At 45.4% G+C, this 14,812-nt stretch overlaps 2 protein-coding genes across 3 annotated transcripts in view; both read right to left on the bottom strand.

Annotated features, from left to right (window-relative positions):
- CCBE1 (collagen and calcium binding EGF domains 1) overlaps nt 1-14,812 on the bottom strand; it is a 226,023-nt gene that overhangs the window by 140,644 nt on the left and 70,567 nt on the right. The gene's annotated exons all lie outside the window — the stretch shown is intronic.
- LOC114208888 (tubulin alpha-1B chain-like) lies at nt 6,578-7,915 on the bottom strand. The gene has a single exon (XM_028102979.1). It carries the CDS (start codon nt 7,814-7,816, stop codon nt 6,578-6,580), a length of 1,239 nt encoding a protein of 412 aa, XP_027958780.1. The 5' UTR covers nt 7,817-7,915.

Raw genomic sequence — 14,812 nt, 5'->3', positions numbered from 1 at the left:
TCCTATACGAAACATCACTACAGCGTAAGTTTCCCAAAACATAAGCTACACCCATCTACCCGTACCAGGCAATGATCCAGTTACGGGGGACAGGCACAATATTTCAGTAGGACTGGACAAGAGAAAGATTTCCATTTACTACCAAGAAAATACGAATATTTCCACATCAATAAATATTCTCTCTCCGACTTTGGGACGTTGCTACAAGAGGAGATCATAGGACAGTGAAACTGGGGTAACTACAACTATCTGGATCAACATGAGTTCAGCCCCTAATGTTAAGTGAAAAAAAGTATTTATATGAAACCTAACATGAAAAATAATACGTCACTCTGGGGATATATACATAAGCAATCAAAGTATAAGGAATATGTGGAAAGATACCAAGTCCGGGATCGTGGCTCAGGGTGGCTGGAATAGGGAGCTGAAATCAGGGAGGGGGGACTAACGGGTATGTTCACTACTGAAGTATTTCTTATCTTAACCTGAGCGTTAGAGGGCCTTTACTGTAGGTTTTATACTTTCTGTATACATATTTAGAGTGGGAGAAAGGGGCAGAGGGAGAGAATAACAAGCAGACGCGCTTCCCCCCCCCCCCCGCCCCGGGGCGCAGAGCCTGACATAGGGCTCCATCCTACAACCCTGAGATCATGACCTGAGCTGAAACCAAGAGTCAGAAGCTTAACGGACTGAGCCACCCAGGCGCCCCAGACAAGCGCTATTTTTACTGCCTCCATAGTTTTAGCATCTTCCAGAATGTCAGAAAGATGGAATCATAGTATGTAACGTTTTCAGATTGGCTTCTTTCCTTAGTAATATACGTTTAAGGTTTCTCGATGTTTTTTCATGGCTTGATAGTTCATTTCTTTTTAGCACTGAGCAATATTCCATTGTCTGGATATATCAGTTTATTTACCCGTTCACCAACCGAAGAACATCTTGGCTACTTCCAAGTTTAGGCAATTATGAATGAAGCTTCTATAAACATCTGCAAGGGTTTTTTTTTTTTTCCTTCTCCCCCCACCCCACCCGCCCCAAGTCCTTTGGGTAAAGGCCAGGGAGCATGATTGCTGGGATCTCACAGTAAGAGTTATGTTTAGTTTTGTAAGAAACTACCAAACTGTCCTCCAAAGTAGCTATGCCATTTTGCCTCCCCCCAGCAATGACGGAGAGCTCCCGGTACCCCCAACCACTGCCAGCATTTGGTGGTGTCGCTATGATGGGTTGTGGCCATTCTAATAGGTGTGTAGTGGTAGCTCGTTGTTCTTTTAATAACCTTTTTCCTTTCCTCAGTTACCTCATCTGAGAAATGGAAACAACTGTAGAACTAACCTTGTCGTTTCATTATGAGGATTAACTATAACAAAGCAAGAAAAATCGCTTCGCACTGAGCCTGCTCGTTGTAAATTCTCACATTTTATATTTTTATCACCACCTGAGTTCCTCCAGAAACTAGGGTAAGTTCCCTTGACCAAAAGTATCTTTCCCCCTCTCATGCCTGTATTGCCTTGAATTCCTGCCACTGGTGACTCTTAGCTCTCAAACTCTATAGCATTAAAAAATAGTTTGAAAAGCAAATGTGCATATAAATATAGTGTAAAACAATTCAGTTTCCCAACTGAATGTATCAGTTCTTTGGCAGGGAGAACAAATGTACTGGAAAAGGTGCAGGACTAATACATGTTCATACCAAGATGAAGGCAGTTAGGTCTTATCAGTGGGATCCCACAGGGGCAGCCCTCCCCACGGGCTCTGCCACCTTCAAGAAATGAAAAGTGAATTTAAGGGAACAGAACGTGAAATTAAGGTGTAAATATAATTGTTATAGATTTCCTAGAAATGTTACCCATTAAAACCTACAAATGTCTACATGGAGATGGTGGTGCCTAATTCTATAACAAATCCCCATGTGATTTTTTTTTTTTTACATAAATGGCAAAAGAATGGGTAAATGAACGCTGAGTATAATGGCTGTTTGCCCCATCACTTCCCTTATGGAAATGGAAAGGTAAGTCTTGTTCTCAAAGGTACAACTTCAAACGTTTCAGTGGTTTACATTAGAGGAGGAGGAGGGGGAGGGAAAGAAGCCCAGGCAGAAGGTCCAAACTCAGGATCCACGATCCTGACCCTAGGGCAGTGGAGAACAGATCATGACGACAGAAAACTTTTTAAAAGAATTTCTCCAAGTAATTGTTTTCCTCGTTTAAACAGTAAAAATTAGGTGTACATGGAAATGTTTATCGGAGCTGACCCTTTTTGAAATGTTTGTTTCAATATCTGCATCATTTTCAAGAGTCTTAGCTAATATTTCAGAAACATGCTAGATCTAAGTTGACAGGAAATCACTCTTGGCTGTAATATATGACAAAAGGGAAGAAAGCTCTAATAAGTAGCAAACAATTTGTTTTTACAACAGAAGCTAAACTCCTATGTCTGATGGCCCCTCTGAGCCCGGATTCTCACAGTTGACAGGTGGAGAGCTCACACCGCATCTCTAGTTTTATATTATTGAGACAACAGTGGTTCACAGAAGACTTTTTCATCTGTTCGGTCATATATGCTGGAAATTCGAGTGGGAGCCAACCATCAATAGAAGCAGTGCTGTTCGTTTGGTTAAAACGGGACTCCTCTGGAGACAAAGCCATGGGTTTGACATTTAAGGAGACCACCTAGTCTCACGTGGGTAAAACCTCTTCCATAGCAAAAGGACACAACACCCCGTTAAAGCTTAGAAACGTAAGCCACAAAAGAGCATGTGGTTGCCCCAATGCAAATAGACCAATGCGGCAAGAAATATTCTGGATATGCTAATCATCTTCGAAAAGGAACAACAGTACATTTTATCCAGTTATTAAAGGCTTTAAAGTTCATTTAATGTCTCTAGTTGGCCATGGTGCTAGGAATAAATAGTACAGCCCGTGGTCATGAGCTTGGGCTCTGGAGTCAGACTGGTGGATTTAAACCTCAGACCTCTCGCTAGCTGTGTAAACAGAGACAAGTTACATAATCCCACAGCATTTCCTCACCTGTAAACTCAGGATCATCAAAGAACCTATCTCATGAAATTGTTAAGATTAGAGGAGATAATCCATATAGTATGGCAGGGCACATAAGAAGTGTTCAATTAATAACCAACTACCATTCAATGTAATGTGGAGTCAGAAAAGGAACAAGTGGGGAAGCATAAGGCTTCAGGAGGAAAGAGGCATTTTCTGGAGCATTCATGGAGCAAAACATTTATATATATATACTATGCTATGTGACCCTTAGAGCAAATCCATGTGGTCTTATTACTATTTGTTTATAGACAAGAGAATTGATCTTCAGAGACAAAGTGTGGTTCCCAATGTCCCACAACTAGTAAGTGGAGTGGGGATATGAACCCAAGTCTGACTTCCAAGTCCATAATATTTCCATTAACACTGTTTTTCATTAAGAAATGTCCAGGAGGGCACAGATATAGAAACCGAGAAGGGACTTTACGAGCCCTGCTAGTCCATCTCCATCTCTGCATGGATTTCATTCAAGCACCTTAGAAATAATCTATCTACACTTTTCTTCAAGATTGTTGGAAAGGAACCCATTCTGGAACCTCTCAAGGAACACAATTTGGAACCTTGTAGTCCGAACGTGAAGGGAACAGAGAAAGAAGTGAAAGAAGAAACTGGAGAAAGGAAACATAAAGGCAGGATGGAAACGGAGATTAGGGACCCTGGTGGGCACACACTGTGCTCCTCGCCCAGTACCCATGCCCCCGTCTCCCAGTAACAGCACTATCAAGTAGGGGTCAGTGAAGACCAACAGAAACCACACTAGCTAGTCTCAGCAGAAAGGGATTAAATACTGGGTATTAAGTGATTTACAAAGCCTGGAGTAGTAGGCTCCAGGTCAAGCGGTCGGAAAAAGCCCCCCACCCCACAGAAGGACATTGCCTCTGCTGTGATACAGAGTCACCCACCGCTGTGGGACGCCACCGTATCCTGAAGTTGCCCAGTCACATTGCCACGGACATGGTCCAAGCCAGCCAAGTGGCTGCTTATTTACCTGTTAACCCAGTTCCGAACCATTTCACTTGAGTACCAGCGACCGGCAAGACTTAATTCCCAGCCAGAATCCCAGGTGCAAACCATGAAGGAACGCGGTTTCTAGGTCTCCAGCCTCTGAAGTGTGTGAAGGCATACTGGGTGGTGGCTGGAAGGGCTGCTGCGGTAACCTCCCCCCAGTACCACCTCTGCGCCCCAGTTCTCTTTTCACAACCACTCTTCCCATGGTTTATCCATGTGGCTGAGGTAGGGATGGCTCCGCCCCCAGCCAAGGATAATGTAATCCAGACCTGGCCAAGCAGAGGCCTCCATTCCCCTGGCCTCAGGGATGGGCTCTCTGGTGGGCATACGACCCGAGCCAGGAGGGAGGGCTCAATTCCATGGTTTTCTTGGATCCACTGAGAAAGAATACCTCTTTCTGACAGATCTAAAGCTACAAGGAGGTGAGCCTGACTTTTCTAGAGGCTGTTGCACCATCACACGGCAAAATGTGCCTGAGAAAGCAGCAGATGCAGAGGTGAGCAGAAATCAAAGATGGAGAAACTCAAAGCCGGTGTCACTGACTGGGGCCCTGAGTCCAGTCATAGTTGCTGTCAGACCCTCTTTTGACATTTTACTATGACTTCTTTGTTAACCAGTCTATTCTCCTTTAAGTTCTAGGACTTCCTCCTGCAACCAGTCCCGAGTCACACAGAGGATGCCAGGATGCAAGAAGGGAAGAGATAAGAGGCGAGGACAGATGAGGGCTGGGCGGCGGAGCGGGGGGGGGGGGGGGGGTGTGTGGGGGGGGGGAGGTGAAGGAGGATTTGTAAGTTTTATTATGAAGGTTTATAAATTATACTACATGCCAGGCACCATGCTGGGTGCTATTCATGCCATCATCTCATTTAGAACTAAATTAGGAGCTGACATATTTGCTAAGTACTTGAGAAAATATGCACTTCGGGACCCGGCGGCATCTAAAACTAAGATAATTACACCATACCTGAAGAGAACAGGAGCGGCGCTGAATTACATAATGACTAAAATGGAAATAACTCTTCTGTTGCAGCTCATTTCCTTAATTTTCGTCACTACAGTGTAGTGAACAGAGTGAACTAAATGTAGTTTATTCATGGAAGTCAGAGGTTATCCCTGGGCACTACTGAATTGTCACCTTCAGGCGTGGTGGCTACAGCACAAAGTGTGGAGTTAGATCTGGCTTCCAATGTCAGTTACATCTCTTCCTAAGATCCGAGTGGGTGATGCTCTATGCCTTAACGTTTTTCATCTGTACCACTGGGGTATTCATTCCCGTCCGCAAAATTATCGTAAGCAACACACCTCGTCTGCGATCTACAGATGCAGAGACATGAAAGGCTTCCAGGTGCAATAAGGCATTTCTAGAAAATGGGAACTATAGTTAGTGGCAATTCAATTTTTACTGGAGGCATGTCACTGCATTTTATGAAAATATCACATGCCCTTGCACACCTGTTGGTTTTAAAAGACACCAGTGTCACTCCTGGTTCGTTCTTATTCCATCATTTGAGAGCACAACTTTCATTGCTGAAGGTCAAAAATTCACCCTAACCCCACAGAGCTATGGTGTTTCCCAATGAAACAGGCCATTCCAGAGGGAGAGCAAGAGCCCCCAGTCTCCCAGCTATTATGTTTTATGGTATGTCAGAAGAAGCATTAGGCATTAAGTGAATGAGGTGGGTTTCACCGAAGGATATGCAGGAAGACCAAAGAGGATTACAACTCCCAGTTAGCAGAGCCCCCTCTGTGCCCTAGCTGCCCTCTTTCCCCCAGCAACCCTCCCAGCTGGTTACCAACTCCTCCCTACACAGACTCTCCCCTCTGAACAGCTCCCCCCTTTTCTCATATAGAGCAGTTTCTCCCTCTCCTGATTTCTCCAGTTGGCACCCTCGTCCCTCACCCCCAAGCCTCGGGATTGATATTCCTTAAAAGATCTCAAGCCTGGTGAGGGGAGGCAGGGAGAGGTGTGCAATCATTTTCCCTTCCTGTAATTCACTAAGCCCATTTCCCCTCCCTGCAAGAGAGAGAAAAGGGGGCCTGTGCTCAGCTTCAAACAGAGGCCTATTTTAGCTACGTCTCAGTTTTCTTTTAATTGCATTCATTACCTATCTAACAGCAAAACTTGGACAAAGGACGTATGTGGAGCCCAGATTATTATTAGAGGAACAGGACATCCTGTTCTTGTCAAACCAGACACTTAAATTCAATCTTTTGAAATTTCAGAAGAAACTGTGTCTCTCCCCTGCCCCCCAGCCGCATGCATACACCCTTCATCCCCCCTGTCAATTCTTCCAAAAGAGCTTTTCAACTGTACCCATCTTTAAATAATCAGCAAATTCAACATCTGATTGGCTTGCCTGTACAGGAAAGTTAAAAACATCCACAAATTTGAAATTTTTTTTTTTAAAACAGAAACATCACTTTTATTGACAAGTTAGGGCCACAGCAGACAGCTTCCAGAACAGAGATAGGACAGTCCCAAGACAACAGAGTGTAAAATCGCAGCGGACAGCTTAATACTCTTCACCCTCACCCTCCGCACTGTCCACTCCAACCTCCTCACAATCCTTCTCCAGGGCAGCCATGTCCTCACGGGCCTCAGAAAACTCTCCTTCCTCCATGCCCTCCCCCACATACCAGTGAACAAAGGCACGCTTGGCATACATCAGGTCGAACTTGTGGTCCAGGCGAGCCCAGGCCTCAGCAATGGCTGTGGTGTTGCTCAGCATGCACACGGCCCGCTGCACCTTGGCCAGATCTCCACCGGGCACCACAGTGGGAGGCTGGTGATTAATGCCCACTTTGAAGCCAGTGGGGCACCAGTCCACAAACTGGATGCTGCGCTTGGTCTTGATGATGGCAAGGGCAGCACTGACATCTTTGGGAACCATGTCGCCACGGTACAACAGGCAGCAGGCCATGTATTTACTGTGCCAAGGGTCACATTTCACCATCTGGTTGGCCGGCTCAAAGTATGCGTTGGTGATCTCTGCTACAGAAAGCTGTTCATGGTAGGCTTTCTCAGCAGAGATGACAGGGGCGTAGGTGGCCAGAGGGAAGTGGATGAGGGGATAGGGCACCAGGTTGGTCTGGAATTCTGTCAAATGGACATTCAGGGCTCCAACAAATCGGAGGGAAGCAGTGATGGAGGACACAAGCTGGCTAATAAGGCGGTTAAGGTTAGTGTAGGTTGGGCGTTCAATATCGAGGTTTCTACGGCAGATGTCATAGATGGCCTCATTGTCTACCATGAAGGCACAATCAGAGTGCTCCAGGGTGGTGTGGGTAGTGAGGATGGAGTTGTAGGGCTCAACTACAGCTGTGGAAACCTGGGGGGCTGGGTAAATGGAGAACTCCAGCTTGGACTTCTTGCCATAATCGACAGAGAGACGTTCCATCAGCAGGGAGGTGAACCCGGAACCAGTTCCCCCTCCAAAGCTGTGGAAAACCAAGAAGGCCTGAAGACCTGTGCACTGGTCAGCCAGCTTCCGAATGCGGTCCAAGACAAGGTCAATGATCTCCTTGCCAACGGTGTAGTGCCCTTGGGCGTAGTTGTTGGCAGCGTCCTCCTTGCCGGTGACGAGCTGCTCAGGGTGGAAGAGCTGCCGGTCGGTGCCGGTGCGAACTTCATCAATGACCGTGGGTTCCAGGTCTACAAACACGGCCCTGGGCACAGGCTTGCCGGCGCCCGTCTCACTGAAGAAGGTGTTGAAGGAGTCATCTCCTCCCCTGATGGTCTTGTCACTTGGCATCTGGCCATTGGGCTGGATGCCGTGTTCCAGGCAATAGAGCTCCCAGCAGGCATTGCCGATCTGGACACCAGCCTGGCCCACGTGGATGGAGATGCACTCATGCACAACTGCAACTTATAGGGTTCCTCAGGGGCGGGAAGAGGCGAGGGGACAGCGACAAGGTCTTCCCGCTGACAGACTACCAAGGAGTCCAGGGGAGAAGAAATTTGAAACATTTTAAGACTAGACCTAATACAACAAAATGGGAGAAATATCGGAAAAGGATCCACTGCAAGTCACAGGAGTGCTTGATATTTATGAGACCACTTGTTATTACAACCAAATTCTACCTGCTGTCCTTGACTAAACACCACAGATAGGTGTCATGGGGCCCAAAGTACAAGATCTTCTACCAGGAACATTCTTTGGGCGGGGGGACGACAGGAGGGCCAAGGGGCTGGAGTAGCAAAACGAGCTGAAATTTTTCATGACTTTCTTACATCTGTCTTATTCCACTTTTACCTTTGGACAAACATGTCAAGAGAGACCGCAAGGTTACAAGCATTACTATCTTCACGTGATCCTTCATTTCTTCCTTCTTCCATCAAGATTATCGCTAAAGGGTCAAAGCACTGACTTCCTCATTTTTCATTCATATCCCTAATGTTTACGCACAGAGTACAAATTCAATATAAACCCTCTGGATAAACAGATTTTCCCATTGACCGTGACCTCGTAGGAAAACGCCACCCTATGAAAATAGGAAACACAGAAAGGGAATGTATGTTGAACAAGGCAGAGCAGACAGAAATTCCTGAGTTCGAAGTGGGGAGAAATCTCAAGAAGGAGTGATCACAGTAAGCCTGAATAACCACGAAAGGCTTCGGGGAACCTTGAAGCATGAGCAGGACTTGGAAGAGTGACAGGGACAGAAAGGAAAGGGGGATTCCACAGAGAAGCCAGGCCTGAGTGAGGGGGTAAACCCAGAGGACCTAGGAATGGTGGGCCATAAATTATCTTGCCCAATATCTATAGGACCCTAAAGACCATGGTGAGGGGGATTATATGATGGTCAGTTTCCAAACCCAACTCAGAACACGGGTCTGACGAAAGGAGAGACCATGCAGCCAAATGGTAAAAAGCACAAGTTTGAAGTCAGATAGACTTGAGAGCAAAACCTAGCTTCACATTTACAGGCTCTGTTTCCCTGGACAACTTGCTGAACCTCTGTGTCTTATGGTCTTGAGCCATCAAGTGAAATAATACCTACCCTGTTGTTGTGGGAACTAATGATATCGCTTGAATTGTGCTCACATGCTCCCAGGTACACAATACCTCAATTTATTTGCTATTTTGACACATTCCATTTTAAATGATCCTTGAGAAAATTCCAGAGTGTGTGTGCACCAGAGCCAAATGCTGACCAGTCACTCAGAAGATCCTGGAATAACCACGGCAGCCATGACTCCTATAGCCTCAAGTATCAGGGCACAGAATTTAGTCCCTGGGGCTTGAAACTCTTCTTTAAAGAAGCTGAAGAAATGGGAGATGCTAAATGCTGCAAGGAATCATCAATTAATGTCAGCTAGGCCCTTTGGGTCCTTGGCCAAAAGGTTTCTGTAAATAAGGTTTTTATTATTATTTCTAAAACAATTTTTTTCTACGGCTGTGAAGAGGCAGGATGTGGCCTTTAGAGATAAGGACGGCTCATCTCTCCATAAAACATCTGATTTACATGTAATCTTTGGCTTTCTCCAAGGAGCACAGCTCCTGACTTCAAAACCTTTCACATTCTGGGTCATTTTCAAGTTTATGCTCATCTTTAATTACGGAATTATCTACTAATTATATGTTCCTACGTTGTTAAATCTAACAAGAACACAAAGCGAAGTTAGCACCCCCCTCCTAACACAAAGTGGCTGTTCTTTTTTCCCCCGCTTACCCCAGAAAACACGCCCCCTTATCTTTTATAAAGAAACACCAATTTTATCTTAGGAGAAAGAGACCCTCTTGTCCTTGTTAACATACTGGAGACTGAGCAAATCACCAGATTAAAAAAATAAAAAGCAGCTCAGACATTATAAAGAGAATCGAGGTAACACCTGCAGCCTGAGGTAGACAGTGAAACTTCTATTTGGACTTCCTCAGGCTGAAAGGTACTCAACCACTCTGTGCCTCAGACTCCACATCCAAACGGGGATTACTCCATAGGGCTGTTATAACATGGAGTCGGGGCACCTGGGTGGCTCAGTGTCCGACTCTTGATTTTGGCTCAGGTCATGATCTAAGGGTTGTGGGATTGAGCCCCGAGTCAGGCTCTGCACTCAGCGGGAAGTCCGCTGGAGGATTCTCTCTCTCCACCCGCCCCTGCCCCTCTCCCCCACCCTCCCACTTGCACACAATCTCTTAAAATGGTTGGTGTGGAAAGCCTGATCCTCAGTATATGGAAACATTGACCTTATCACTTTTTTACAGTTGAAAGTGGCGGGGGGGGGGGGGGGGAGTCTCTTCTATTTCTCTGGGACTTCATCTTACCTCAGGCAGGCCAACGAGGAAGAATCCAATGGAGAAAGTTGGCAGAAGAAACCAAAAACGTATCCGAGTGGGGCCTCTCCTCACCTGAAGAGGTTCAGTGCTACAGAGCCATACAAGGCCAAAGAGTCACCGGACAGAGCATGGCACCACCAGCCAGGAGGCCGCGAGTCCTCTTCCCAGAGCGGGGGCAACGTCCGAGGGCATGCAAAACAGACACTCATCGAGTAAAAAGCAAGACGGTCTCAACCTGACTTTCTGACAGTCCCCTCTACCAGACAGGTGTAAGACAATCAGTACATTTCACGACTCCCTCGATACAAACGGACACTTCTAAGCACCTAACCCCAGTCACCTGTATTTAAAAGGAATGTTAATTCCTCATCTACTTTTATAACAGGAAAAAAATGCTAAACAGAGAGGTGACGAGTAGTAAATAAACAGTTTCCACTATTTATGATTGCTTCAATAGGTATTTGCATCCATGGCCAATTTGAACTACTATTCATAGTGGTAATTTTGATATGCACTAGACCAGAACCCCGGATTCTTAAATGCTGCACTGTGTCCTGCCTAGTTTTGTCAGCTTAGTAATGAGTGTGTTTTTAAGATCTACTGCAAGCCTTTCCAAACATATTTAGTTTTTGTCAGCTACTGCTAAGATGATGGATAAGGCCAGTCCGGGGACAAGACCCTTGCATCCTATATCCAGTGACCAGCACAGATCCTGGCGGGACCAGACCTGCCTCAAACTGGAGATGTGAGCTCAGTCTCCGCTTTCACCGCCACCAACCCTGCGTTCATTGCGGAGGATGAAAGCCGTGCCTGGGGAAAAATGTGTTCTGGCCTGATTGCAAATACCAGACAAAGTGTCCACTCGGGGAGCCTCACCGGCAATGGTGGGGCTGGTGGACCAGCCCAGCAGGGATGCTGTCCATTGTGAGGCAAAGGGAGTAGAAATAGACAAAGAGGAGTTGTTTGGCAGCAATGTGAGCTTTTGTCTTTTTGATAAGACCTCTTCTGGAACATGCTACAGATAAGAGAAATTCTTTAAAAATGATAAAGCCTATATTTGGACGCTTAAACACACACACTATGCTCACAGATACAAAGAGCAGACTGGTGGTTCCCTGAGGGATGGGGTAAGGGAAACGGGTGAAGGGGGTCAACAGGTACAAACTTCCAGTTATAAGTCCTGGCGATGTAATGTCCAACATGGTACCTCTAGTTAATACTGCACTGCATGTATGAAAGTTGCTAAGGGAGTAGATCTTAAGAGTTCTTATCAAGAAAAAAATTCTTTATGGCGATAGATGTTAACTAGACTCACTCTGGTGATCACTTCTCAATACATACAAATATTGAATCATGGTGCAGATCTTAAATATGCTGTAGGTCAATTATAGCTCGATTTTTAAAAATACCAGAAAAACTTAAAACACAAGAACAATGAAGCCTGACCATTCCTTCGTTTGCTGAAAGCCAGTTACTGGGCCAGGCACTGAGGAGCCATAACAAAGAGGACACCTTAAAAAGAACAATCAGAGGTTGGAACAAGGCGTGAACTGGGCTGTATCTAGCACAGGTCTAAGGAATGCTCCTCACTGCTGGGAAAAGACAAGAAGGGCCTCACAGAGGAAGCAACACTTGAACTAAGCCTTGAAGGACCAAGAAAACCCACAAAAAACCCAGATGATCCTGGTGGATGCTGAGAGGGTGGCAGAGGGAGGCAGCTCTAGGCAGAGGAAACCACGTACTCTGGCCAGCTCCTCAGTACCCCCATTTGCAACCACTGGGATCATCACCCAGTAGATGTTCCCTGACTGCCTCTCATGCGCTAAGACCTTACTGGGAAACCAGAGACCTAAAGAGGACACGGAGCCTCTTCAGGCAGGTACTCCCCCACCTCTCACTCATTCCAGTGAAAAGATCCCAGGTAGATGAAGCACCAGACCACCCGCTCCCAGGAGACCCCAGATTGAGTTACAGACATCAGACAGGGAAAGCCAGGGGAGGGCTCAACTGCCCCAGAGCCCCCGGGGACAACCTCCTGATGAGGCAGCCTCTAATAACCTGTTTTCCTCCTGGCAATTTCCATGGGAAAAGGTGAAGGAATTGACCTGCTCCACTTGAACACTGCTTAGGCCAGGCCCCAGGAAACTGGGCTTGGGATACGAATCTGAATGCTTGAACTTCTCAGCCATAGCTTCCTGCCTGAAGCATGTTACCCTTCCCAAACCACCGTGATGATCTCGGCTCCTGCTGTGCTTTGGGATCAACTCCAATCCACCCCAGACTCAGAGTCTGACAAATACAGTTTTCTCAGTAATACAAACTTAATCCTTAACTGTGAACCGTTTCAGGAAAAAATGCTTTGTGGAGCTCTCAGAGGGCAGGGATCACACTCGCATGTCGTTTGCATGCTCCACGACAGATCTAAAGGCATTCAAACTCCCCCCAAATTGTTCAGTTCCTTGGGACGTAATTCATCAGATGTGACAGACAGGGACACAGTGACCCTTTCAGGGAAAGGCATCCTTGATGAAGAAAATGTCCACACAGCAAACCACAAAATGCATGCGTGAAATGCTGACTTCCTATGTCCCTTTTTGTTTATAAATCAAACTTTGTTTTAATTATCTACATACTTAGCAAGTCTGTTATGACATCCCATTACAAACGGTCTTCAAAACAAGTCATAAACAGCACTTCTTGTCTTCAAAGATAATGTCTCTGTGGGAACCCCTGCCATCTTTGGGCCCTATCTCGGAGCCAGCTGAGCATCTGTAAATCAAGCATCTCCCACTGGCCACTGGGGGACATACACCAACCTCAGAGGGGTATCAAGAAACGCATCAAGAATCCTCTCTGGAGGCTGTATTTCAGTTTGGATCTTTTGTCACTCTGGCTATTTTAAAATGAAGAGGGGAACCCAGCGAAGTCTTTTTATCCAAGAAATCTGACTTTGACTGTAACTGCTTTCTTAACCAAAATGGGTTGACCTTACATTGATAAACACAAATGCAGGTTCTCTCACTTTACATTTTACTAGCTACTCAGAGAAGCCTTTTTCAATGCACGCCCACACTCTAAATGAAAACCCATAAGCACACTCATGCATTAGACTGATAAAGGGGAAAAATGGTACTCTTGAAAAGAGTTTAATCCTAGTTTAATCCAAAAATCCTGTCCAGTACATCAAGTAATGTTAGTATTTTTGCAATTGTGGATTTGGTCCTCTAATTTTGTGTGGTTTTGGCTGGTGTTTATAGATAAGCATGTACCAATCAGCAGGGTAGATGCTGGTTCATGAGCTTGTGGGTACCATGAAGATCCTCCTCTTAATGTTCAGAGTCTGATAATCTGCAAACCAAAAAGGATGAATTACTTACATGGATGCAAATTGCTATACTGGAGACCTACCACCATTTAGGATATCGTTCCAACGGCAGCATCATCCCAAATTTCAAACTGATATACAATGAACTATAGGGCACAACTCCCCTAGTAGTTGGTGATGGCCTACAAGGATAAAATGGAAGCATGATTGCTACAGTCCTATAGACCATCCGAAGCAAAAAAGGATTGCATAGCTGGATTTCAACATTCATTCTTGTTTCTTTCGCTGCCCTCCCTCCATGCCCTTCAGCTGTCCTTGACAGACTCCTTTCATCCTATAGCACCACACTGGGGCTTGGGAGCTAATACAGCACACTGGTTAAACATAGGTTCTGGAACCTACCTAAATTCAAATTCTAACCACTTACTGTGTGACACTAACAATGCTATTAATCTCTTCAAATCTCAGGTTGTTGGCTTACCATATACAAACGGGGGATAATAAAAGCATATATGTGTGGGGCTTGTATTAAAAATTAAAAACGCAACAAGCTACTCAGTACGGTGTTTGACCTACAAAGTACTCAATAAGCATTAATGTTATTTACAAAACTCTTTTTCCGGGTTTTGACTCCTTATAGGTCAACACTACAATGAATTTTCCTATGTTCCAGATCCCCGAGAGCCCTACCTCCGGCTCACACCAAACAGATTATATAACAAACTTTGGCCAAGGTGTTAATGGCAGATAAAAGGATTTAGTGTTCATCCTACTAAATACTATCTTCGCATTTCGAAGGAGAAGAGCTGCCCCCAGTCTTTACTGCCTACTGCCAGGAGAAGCATAAGACGACGACCCGATTTTATATCAGCAAAGGAATAATCTGGAGAGGGGTCTTTGAAGGTAAAATTTGTCAACTACTCAAGGAAGTTAAGGATTTCTGAGATACTTTGACACCTGGCCTGTGAGCATTGCAATTGGAGCTTTAATAAAATAAGGTGTTTATCGTGAATGAACACCAAATCCCTACAGAACCCCAAACTTCACTGTCTTAAGGCCCAAAGACTTAAGGCTGATATACCCATTCATTCACTCTTCAGTTTGTTCATTTGAATTTTCAATGGCCATTTATCCACCATTCTTTG

The sequence above is a fragment of the Eumetopias jubatus genome, unplaced genomic scaffold (assembly GCF_037043125.1).
Source record: "Eumetopias jubatus isolate StellerSeaLion01/CBP00866 unplaced genomic scaffold, mEumJub1_p1.0 scaffold_16, whole genome shotgun sequence".
Classification (NCBI taxonomy): Eukaryota; Metazoa; Chordata; class Mammalia; order Carnivora; family Otariidae; genus Eumetopias; species Eumetopias jubatus.
This window is presented reverse-complemented; position numbering and strand designations above follow the sequence as displayed.